This window comes from Apium graveolens, chromosome 2 (assembly GCF_009905375.1).
Source record: "Apium graveolens cultivar Ventura chromosome 2, ASM990537v1, whole genome shotgun sequence".
NCBI lineage: Eukaryota > Viridiplantae > Streptophyta > Magnoliopsida > Apiales > Apiaceae > Apium > Apium graveolens.
Window position 1 is genome coordinate 311,998,452 of NC_133648.1, and position 10,847 is coordinate 312,009,298.

Consider the following 10,847-nt stretch of genomic DNA (forward strand, 5'->3'; position numbering starts at 1 on the left):
ATATAGGGGCTACCGAAGAACATAGTTCATCCGTTCCCCCACTCATTTCTAAGATTTAGAAACTGGACGAAACACCTATTTAGGGGCTACCCGAAGATAATAAATCATTCGTCTCTATATCACCTATACTTACCATGAAATTTACAGCAACTATTTAAAAAACAAGACCCATCTTTCGGAAAAGGGGCAAACAAAGCTAACATCATTTCCGAACAATGGCCCTAGTACTTCAAACACTTGGGGCGAAGATGGATGCTAAAAACTTATAAATTGTTGAGGCGAAATAAAAGCCGAAGATGCAATGCAAAATTGAACCATTGTTGTGGCGAAATGAAAGCCGAAGGTGCGATGAAAATTGAATAATTGTTAAGGTAAACCATAAAGCCGAAGATACAATTCGTTTTATTAAAATCGCTATGGCGAATGAATAAAGCCGAAGACGCGATTCATTTTATTACAATTGTTAAGGCAAACCATAAAGTCGAAGATACAATTTATTTTATTAAAATTTTTAAGGCAAATGAATAAAGCCGAAGATGCGATACATTTTATTACAATTGTTAAGGCAAACGATAAAGCCGAAGATACAGTTCGTTTTATTAAAAATCGCTATGACGAATGATTAAAGCCGAACTTTCTAAGGCAAATGACAGCCGAATACGCGGCTAAAATAAATGACAGAAATAATGCTGATAAAAGATGAAAGATGCATTAAAATATAATAGCCCGAAGGCAGAAGTTACAAGCCCGAAGGCAGGGGATTGATAAAATAAAAATCAAATTCAGAAAGGTCTTCATCCTCACCCGAAAAAAATAAAATCGTACGAGGACCGTGTTCTACAACACGAGCGCCTAGGTCTTCCATTACTTCATCTAGAAAGAGCTTGTGATTCCAGGAAAGACACGAGCCTTGTCAACAGCATAGTCAAATCCGAATGGAAACACCACTCTTCGGTTTGTTCTAGATCCTCTCCCAGCTTCCGTTTGTCTTCGATCTCCTTGGCTGAGCGTTATACGACAAGTGGCCTTAGGGTTACTGCCCAAAAATGGGCCACGCACATTGTCTATCGCCCACACACTAGTCCGACCAATAGACAGGGACATGTTAGTCGAAGGCCCGATTTATGAGGCCCAAAAGTCGAAGGCCCATAAGGCAACCATGGGTCAACCGTTGGACTAGTAAATCAAAGAAAAGTAACCCCCTTCAACATTGATGTTCCTCCTAAACGTAACGGTCGAAGCATTTATGTCCGAGGTTTGGATAAATACACCAATCTATACACACAAGACACAATTTTAACAACGATGGCATATACAATTTTGGTACAAACACAGCTCTTGTACGTTCCATCTTACTCATGAAAGGCCGATTACTGATTCTCACGCCGGAGGTGAATCGGGGGATAAACTCTCGCATTCTTCTCCTTACAGGTCCGACCGAAGGACGTTCCACACGATCGAAGGACGTTCGACCATCATCAGAAATTTGGTCGTAACAACTATCATTTGTTTTATTTATAAACACTGTTAAAATATTTCCAATAAACCGTATAAACTGTATTATTAATATGGCAATTTAAGAGAATTATATGAGAATATTAAGATTTAAACCTTGGTTTAGAAAGAAAATTTAAGAAATTTTGAAAAAAATAAGATTATAATAGATGATGACTTGAATAGAAATTTTAGTAGAATAACTGAAATTAAAAACAGGTATTTCTAATATATTTTTGTAGAATTGTAAGTGTTAAGCCACTTCACCAATTTTTATCCTGCAACTTGAGTGAAGAAATTTCAATTATCCTGAAAATGTGGATAAGGGTAATATTGGGAGTCAAAAGAATTATTAAGGTCCGGGATATAAAAAATGAAACTAGTAAACATATTTAACTGAGAAAACGGTTTTTTTTAAGTTGTATATATATTCAGAATTTTAGAATAATTAATATTAAATAAAAAATGAAAAAAATATCTAAATATTATTTTAGAAGGTTGGTAAATTAGTCCCTTTAAAATAAAAAATTTACCAAAAATATCACTTTTCAGCAAAATATTTGTAAAAATACGAACGCAGCGGTTACTTACAGATAAGGTCGTAACGGTTGCAGAAGTATATCCGTATTTTTACAAATAATTTCAACAACTTGGATATTTATAAAAAAAATTCTAAAAAATAAACCGAACTTCGCATAAATGAATGAACAGACAAGCCCCCTATCTCGAACTGAAACTAGTTTACCCAGTTTAGGCGATGAATTCTCAACAACAAACATGGATCCAATCTGTTGTTTACGTCACTTTAATCTCACTTTGTTTGTACTATATTCAAAACTTAATCTCTTCTAAATTGTTATTAGCAGACCTTAACAACAACACAATCATTCGCAAGAAACAACCATCTCTCCCACTTCATTTTCGCTCGGATGGAACTTTCAAAATCCTCCAGGTCTCTCTCTCTCTCTCTCTCTCTCTCTCTCTCTCTCTCTCTCTCTCTCTCTCCCTCTCCCTCTCCCTCTCTCTCTCTCTCCCTCTCTCTCTCTCTGTGTGTTGACTTTAAAGCTTGTGATAAAATAGATTAGGAAATTGTTTGTTTATTTTTTGATTATGAATTGTTATGGAAATTATAGGTGGCTGATATGCACTATGGGAATGGGATAACAACTCGGTGCAGAGATGTGTTAGCTACTGAGTTTGAGTATTGTTCCGATCTTAACACTACCCGCTTCTTGAAAAGGATGATTGAAGCAGAGAAGCCTGATTTTATTGCTTTTACTGGTATGGTAGTGCACTCTTATTTGTTTATTGCTTTGTTGAACAATTTTTAATGTTTATTTTCGGTCGAATTAATTTCTGACTTTGGATTATCCTAACTCTAGCCTGTGCATTAACTTGTAATTAACTAGCATTATTTTAGAATGTATAATAATTATTGCATTGTACATACACTGCATGATTAGTTTGACACTTACTCAGCCTCGTCTTGTTGAAGTTGATGTTTTAATATAAATTACAGGTAATTAGAATTGTAAAGACCTGGAATAAGGTTGTATGTTTATGCTACTCTACAGATTGACCCCCTTTTCTGCCTTTAGAACTCACCAGATAACAATACTTGTGTCTGTCACTCTTTGGACAGGTGATGATAATTAGTTGCAATTGATGTACCTGTCAGATGTTTGAGCCATATGATGAACATAAACTTTTTGTCCCAGAAAAAGAACCGTACTCAAAGCTACCTTTTTTTGAAACTTTACTCAAAGTAACTTAATATATAAATTAAAACATGAATTTGTATGTTTATTCTGCTATTATCTATAAATAAATACTATTGTAATATGTTAGGAGTTCAGTAAATTACTTAGAATATAAAGAATATACTAGGTAACATTAGAAGAAAAAATAAAAAGATTTGTTCCATTTATTTAAAATCTTGGTACCGTCAATTGTTATAATAATATAATAATTAACAAAGTCTGGACTGGTGAATTTTATCAATTTGTCGAGGTTAAGAAATACACTGGTGTATGTCATGACTGGAACAAAATATTCAAAAGATTAATTAATCATGGGTATTAGTAAGTCCTACCGTATTAGATTAGCACCAGAAAGTAGTAGATATAGTAAGATTTAGTTTTTTTATTAGGAATTTTCTTGGGTGTAGAAGCAATTAAACTTTTATATATATTCTTATAATGTTCATTATTATTTGTTAACTGCATGAGCTTATGAATGAATGAGCTATAGCCTATATGGTATGATGAGTATTTCTAGGAGTATACGCTGAGGTCTGAGATAGGTTTCATCCTTTAATTTACTTTTTGTTCCATTCTCGTTTTTCTTTTTGGCCTTTTAACCAGTGTCCCACATCATGAATTTTAATCTAATGTCAGTCATGCATCTAATATATACTGTGGCTATAATAAAAAAAGATTCTAATTTTCCTTTTACACCTTGCTGCCCTGCGTATAGCCCTATAGTTGCTTGGAAACTTGTCATTTGTATGTTTCAAATATATCCATCTCCTCTTTTGGCTATGTGAACTAGGTGATAATATATTTGGGACAAGTGCTTCTGATGCTGCAGAATCGCTGTTTGAAGTTTTTGGACCCGTTATAGAATCTAGGCTTCCGTGGGCAGCTGTCCTAGGAAACCATGATCAGGAATCCACCATGACTCGTGAGGAATTAATGACTTTTATCTCTCTCATGGATTATTCACTGTCACAACCCAACCCATCAGCCGGATATACCGATGAACATCCTCCAACACATATTGATGGTTATGGGAATTACAATCTCCAAGTTTTTGGTGCGTTAGGTTCCCCATTGGCGAACAGCAGTGTTCTTAATCTCTACTTTCTTGACAGTGGAGACAGAGCTGTCGTTAATGGAATTAGAACGTATGGATGGATTAAAGAATCTCAACTTCTTTGGCTACGCGGTATTTCTAAAAAACTTCAGGTATGACTGATGCCAAATGGCAACCCGTAATATTTCCACTTCTCTACTGGACCTCCGGGATTTTATAGCTTGTTAAGTATAATTTGTTTTGAGCATTAAGAGCATTGCCAAGTTACTCTTAGTTCACTCTCTACATATTATATAAAAAGTTAGCTCTTAGTTGTTTAGTATGAGTCCATCTCCAATTATGTTCTTCATATTCACTCTTTTTTTCAGTTTTTATTATTCAAAGTGCTTTGAATACATAAAGTACAAAAGAAAGTGGAGAGAAAAGAATGTGAATTTTTAATTATTTATTATGAAAATAACTTAAGAGTGGAATGTGGCTCTTTATAGATAGAGAAGGGAGAGAGACTCTTATAAATTAAAGAGCCACTAAGAGTCTACTGGAGCACTATAATAACACTCACTTTTTAAAATTTTATTACGAATTTAAATAAGGAGGCATTTGGATCAAATATGTAAAATAGAAAGTGACTTACATAATAAATGAATTTTTTCATCATTCTGAACGCTTGTTTATAGTTAACATTTGGCTAATCTTCTTTCTACTCTCATCAGGGAGGTTTGTAGATTTAGATTTCATTAACATGTTACAGGTCACACGCTAACAGGGGCAAATTCAGGAAAGTGATCAGGTATTAGGCACTCTTCCTTCCATGACTCCATCACTGGCATTCTTCCATATTCCAATTCCAGAAATCCGTACAGGGCCTTTGGAAGCCATTGTTGGTGAGTATCGGGAACATGCAGCCTCTTCATTAGTTAACTCTGGAGTTCTGCAAAGTTTTGTTTCAATGGGTGATGTAAAGGCTGTTTTCATTGGTCATGATCACACTAACGACTTCTGTGGGTATCTAAAAGGTATATGGTTTTGTTATGGTGGAGGTTTTGGGTATCATGGTTATGGAAGGGCTGGAATACCGAGACGAGCAAGGGTTATACTGATGGAACTTGAAAAGGGGGCCAAGGAATGGATGGGAGTGGAGAGGATAGAAACGTGGAAGAGATATGACGACGAGAAGTTGAGCAAAGTTGATGAGCAGGTCTTATGGGACATTGGGTCTTCTAGATGATTCAAATTGCACTATTGCAGGTATGCGAGCTTTAAACTATTTGTAGGAACTAAATTGCTGAACTATGTTATATAATTTTGATTTGATTGTGAGATTTTATAATTAAGTTTCAAATGTATTCACTTTGAATATCCTAAAAGGAACACTAAACATAGCTTAATAACGTTTTAATACAACGATTGGCATCTCTAGTCATTTCATATGTTTTATTCTCAACTCAGTTATATCTGCTGATGATTTAATATACCTTAGGATACCAAGATGCTAGAACCTTCCAGCTGTGCTGACATTGGAGGATTCCGATGCTTGCAAATATGTTCACAAGCTGGATTATTCCTTTTTGCGGTGAGGGGGGGGGCATGTTGCTTTGTTGTAATGTAACTGTTTTAAGCTCATGTATACTGCAAGCTGAACAGAGTGTTCAATCATTTGTTTTACAAATCACTGCGTGATTAGTAAAAATTAACTAACAATGTACTCTTCTTCTACATACTTTGTACTTTTGTAGTTTTGTATTAAGCTTAAAATTGTGGGATTTTAAAAACGGACAAAGGTCTAGTTAATTTTAGTCGTTCCGGGGGATTTGGTGAAGGTAATAGGAAACTTATGTGTACTACGCTTAATTAAAAGTATTGCTATGTGAATTGCAGGAAATTGGGTGTTCTACTGTTTCTCATTGTACACAGCCAAAATTATTGTACTTTCTGGGAAAAAAAATCAGTTTGTAATATTAAAATATCTTATATAACTATTTAATACATATAATTAGATGTAAGAGTAATTTGAGAAGAATAATTTGTTGGAAATTCTCAGAATGGAAGCGTGTAATGTATATATAACTAGTTCTTTAACTTCTAGTAAGTTAACTAAATTGTTCGAAATTCTTTCAATATTGCTACAAATACTGAAATACCAATGGATGCCTACAAAGGAAGAGAAAAATGGAGGCAACTACTGAGGAAGAACATAATTATCTGATTTCTGATTTTGATCGGAACTGCAGTGCAAGTACTTGAATACGTAATTCATAAGTACTTGATCGGAGCATATAGAAGCTCCAGGCCGCTAGCAACCAGGTTGCAAAGAGCTTACTTGAACCAAAATGTAAGATTTTGTGAAGTATAGATTCAAGCCTTGATTCCAAGCCCCTTTTTTCTAGGGATTTGGTCTCAGTATTGTATTTTAGAGTACAATTGGGTGTTTAAAGTCAAAATTTGTATACACTTGAATAATAACTTAAATAGTATAGCATGATATAAATAGAGAAAGTGCTAGTAGGTAAGTACCTCTGGGAGTTATACGAGTATAATATTTTAAGGAAATTTATTAAAAATACATTTTTTTTAAAATTATATGGGATTTTATCAAATATTGTAAAGATTTGCAAAAAATACTATTTTATTCTGATAATAATTATAAAAATAAGATTTTTCATAATAAATTACATTTAAATTATGCAACATGTTTAGATTGTATTTTGGGTTACATTCTATATTGCATTTTATGTTTACCAATTTGTATAATGTATTTACGCAAATATTTTTAAAAGTTCAAGATGCAGATATAGTTATAAAATGGTTCCAAAATCGCATAACGTATTTTTGAAAATAAATTTTAAAAAGTGATATTATTTTTGTAAAAATAATAATTAAAACTTGGGTATTTATGAAAAAAACTCGTAAAACTTCTAATGTACATAAATTAAATAAATTTTATTTTAGATTTTCAGGCAACTTCCAAGAAATTACCTCATTAAATGTACCGAACAACATAAACATCTTGTGAATATAATTTAATAAATAGAATAAGACAAAAATTTCAGGGGTCACAGTTGGTTTCGGGTGGATGTGAAACCAACAAGGAATCCGCAATGATTTATTGCGGGACCCACATGCACTTCCGCAATGATTCATTGCAGAAGTCACGTGTACTTCTGTAATGAATCATTGTGAAAGTTATTTTTTTCTTTAATTATTTTTAAATAAAATAAATATACCATTTTTGCATTATATTTAAATTATGTTGTCCCTATTAAATAATTCAACTATAATAAAATTAAGTATTTCATAAATTTTGTAAAAATATGTGTCACTGAATAATAAAATTATAATTCAAATATAATAATACTCATTTCATATTTATTATTATTAGATTATTTCGAGAAACGTTTATCCGAAAAGGTTTTTGATTCGTAAACTCATACCGGGTACACATTTCTCAAAATAATGTAATAGTAGTAATAATTAAACGAGTAATATTAATAAAAATTATTAATATTGTATTATTTAATGAAATATATTTTTACAAAATTTATAAAATACTTTTCGAAAAATATAAATGTGAACATAAAAAGCCCACTTTGGAAATAGTTTATTTATTATATTTGAATATATATATATATATATCAAATTTAAATGAACAAAATTTTTCCTTTCGAAAAAAATGATAGAATTTATATTTAAGGTACTCTATTTGTGGTTATAATGTGTTAAAATATTTTGATACATAATTGTATATAATTTTTCTCCAATCGCACTTTATATCATAAATAAATTATTCTAAAATTAATATTATATTTGTTAAAATATTTTTTAAATTTTTGAGTGTACTTATTACACCAAAATAGAAGGCAAAATCAACAATATTTATGTTGAAAAATTTTAAGAAATTGATATCAAAAAGTTATATAAAATCAATAAGAGGTATCAAATTTATAATGAATTTCAAAATATTTTATTAAAAATTGTTTAAAAAAAAAAATTACTGCTTCCGCAATAATTCATTGCAAAAATATATGTTTCGGCAATGATTCATTGCGAAATGAGAGAAAACTTTTTATAATTCGTGCGTTACTGGCGCGTTGGTTGGTAGGAGAATTGAATACTCTTTGTGCAATGATTTATTGCGGAAGTATTAAATGCATGTTTACCTACCTCCTTCTGTAATGAATCATTGCGAAAGGAGCATTAAATGCATTCTTACTTACCAACCTATTTTTTGAAATTTCAAAAATAAATTTTGTCAAAAATATTAAACTATTTATTTTCTAAAAAAAATTGTACATTTTTTCTGGAATATTTTGAAAAATATTTTTTATTTTTCCTTTTTTTATTACTTACTCTAATTTTCATATTTAAATTACTTAAAAAAATCATTAAAGATAAAATTGACATAAATTTAGTCAAAAAAATTACAATATTTATTTTCTCAAAGTGTTTATTTTCCTACATTTTTTCTGTTTTTTTTAAATATTTTTATTTTTCCTTTTTTATCACTTAATTCGAATTTTCAAATTTAATTACTTTAAAAAATTAAAAATTTGAAAAAAAAGATAAATATACTTGTGGAAGGAGAATATTATCTCGATTAGGAGATAACAGGCCAGAGACCTCTTATCGTCTTAATCGCTTGAAATTATCTCGATTAAACCTATTTTTAAATTTCAATCGAATAAAAACTGTTAAGTACAAAAAATAAAATTTATCGGTTCTCGTTTTCCACAATGAATCATTGCGGACCTTCGGCAATGATTTATTGCGGAATAATTGATTGACTCTGAAATAAACCTCAACCAATCATGACTGGGAAAGACAACCATAATTGGGAAAAAGGACAATCATTGTGGAAGAATTGGTTGATTCTGAAATAAACCCCAACCAATCATAGTTGGGAAATAGGACCCAAAGTCAACGCTAATTTAATGTCGCAGTCAAATACTAAATATTTTTGTGATCAGTTCTCGCCTCCGCAATAATTCATTGTGAAAGAATTGGTTGACTCTGAAATAAACTCCAAATAATCACGATTGGGTAAGAGGACAATTATTGCGGAAGAATTGGTTGGTTCTAAAATAAACCCAACCATGAGACAATTATTGCGGAAGAATTGGTTGACTCTTAAATAAATCTCAATCAACCATGATTGTGGAAGAGGACCCAAAAAATAATATTCAGATCAATTTAATGTCACGGTCAAATACTAAATACTTTTGTGATCACAAATACAAAAAAAGGGTACTAAAGAAATAAAGTTAATTAAACATAATATATCCAGAGCAGTTACAGATTAGTAACGCATACTTTTTATTCGTACAGTGCTCCAAACATTAAGTATTTAAACACATTTCAATTCGGTCCCGTAAGTACAGACATAAACATTAAATTTTACCAAATCAGTTCAGCAAATAAATGTGTCCGCTATTGTGCAATGGCGAAGAAAGAGAGCTCGGAAGAAAAACAACGTTCGGGAAATGCCCACATTGCGGCGGAAACGTGGAGGCTGTTGACGTGGAGACCCGGAGTAAATTTTGTTTTTTGATTCCGGTTTGTTTCGAAATCAAACGTAAATTTCAGTGTGCTGTTTGTTTCAAGCGTCTTGTTTTGAATTATCATCCGAGTTAGGCCGGTGGGCTATGAGCCGAGGATCAAAATGTAGAACGCATGAGCATGAATTTGAATATAACGTCCGTTGTTTTAGAGTTTTGTGGATGTTTGGTCAACTTGTTTACATTACTCTTTGGATTTGTGCACATGTGTTTGATACTTTTTCTCTTTTTTACATAAATTAATTTGTTATTTTGACGTTTTTTTTATTTATGCGCTACACACACTTGATCGGAAAATTTAATGAGAATCTTATAAGATTTTAGTTTTCAAATTATTTTTATTAAATTCTCTTTATCTCCTCTTCTAAATTAATTGGGTATATTTATTTCATATTTTAAAGAATCGTTAATAATTTATGAATTTAAAAAAAATTGTTGATTTTAATTGTTGCGAATTTTGATGGAATTAATCCAAAAATTTTGTAAAATTTTGCAGATTTTGTGAAAATCTCATGTATTTTGAAGAGGTTTCAAAATATTAAAAATTTACTGGCAAATTCATTAAAATTCACAACTTGTTTAAATAAAAGAAAATCCATGTATTTTTTAAGAGTTATTTGCAAAATGCATCCCCGTGATTTGGCCAAAATGTATTTTTTTACCTATACTTTAGATAACTGCACTTTGCATCCCCTTACTATTTCGGCGCGACAAATTGCACCCTTTTCGTTAAATTTGTTAAAATTCTCAGGGTCATTTTAGGAAATTAAAATATTTAATTATAATTAGATTATTATTTAAGTTTTTTGACCCTCTAAATGATACTTTTCGAAAAAATTTAAAGAACGAAAATTATAGAGAACGAAAAAATCTTTTCAAAACAATAACATTCAAAATTATCGAAAAATTTATGAAGCCAAAATTAAATAAAATATATACTTATTGAATTTATTAAAAACAATTATAAAAAAAATATTTCAATTTTGA

The 10,847-nt window shown here is 31.2% G+C and overlaps 1 protein-coding gene across 3 annotated transcripts; it reads left to right on the top strand.

The window, feature by feature from the left end:
• The first annotated feature begins 2,197 nt into the window (after positions 1–2,197).
• On the top strand, positions 2,198–6,055 carry LOC141708744 (putative inactive purple acid phosphatase 28). 3 transcript variants are annotated; one of them, XM_074512509.1, is made up of 5 exons: positions 2,198–2,446; positions 2,628–2,775; positions 4,045–4,460; positions 5,075–5,556; positions 5,789–6,055. In XM_074512509.1, exons 1-4 carry the CDS (start codon positions 2,252–2,254, stop codon positions 5,534–5,536), a joined length of 1,221 nt encoding a protein of 406 aa, XP_074368610.1. In that variant the 5' UTR covers positions 2,198–2,251; the 3' UTR covers positions 5,537–5,556; positions 5,789–6,055. The 3 variants fall into 3 exon arrangements, with proteins under 3 accessions (XP_074368610.1, XP_074368611.1, XP_074368612.1); XM_074512510.1 differs by having other exon boundaries at positions 5,087–5,556; XM_074512511.1 differs by having other exon boundaries at positions 4,084–4,460.
• The last annotated feature ends 4,792 nt before the right edge of the window (positions 6,056–10,847 follow it).

Bases quoted from the DNA above. Each gene is read 5' to 3' on its own strand.
- LOC141708744 (XM_074512509.1), top strand. From the start codon at position 2,252: ATGAATTCTCAACAACAAACATGGATCCAATCTGTTGTTTACGTCACT. The intron at 2,447-2,627 runs GTCTCTCTCTCT...TGGAAATTATAG, and splicing joins GAACTTTCAAAATCCTCCAG to GTGGCTGATATGCACTATGG. The intron at 2,776-4,044 runs GTATGGTAGTGC...TATGTGAACTAG, and splicing joins TGATTTTATTGCTTTTACTG to GTGATAATATATTTGGGACA.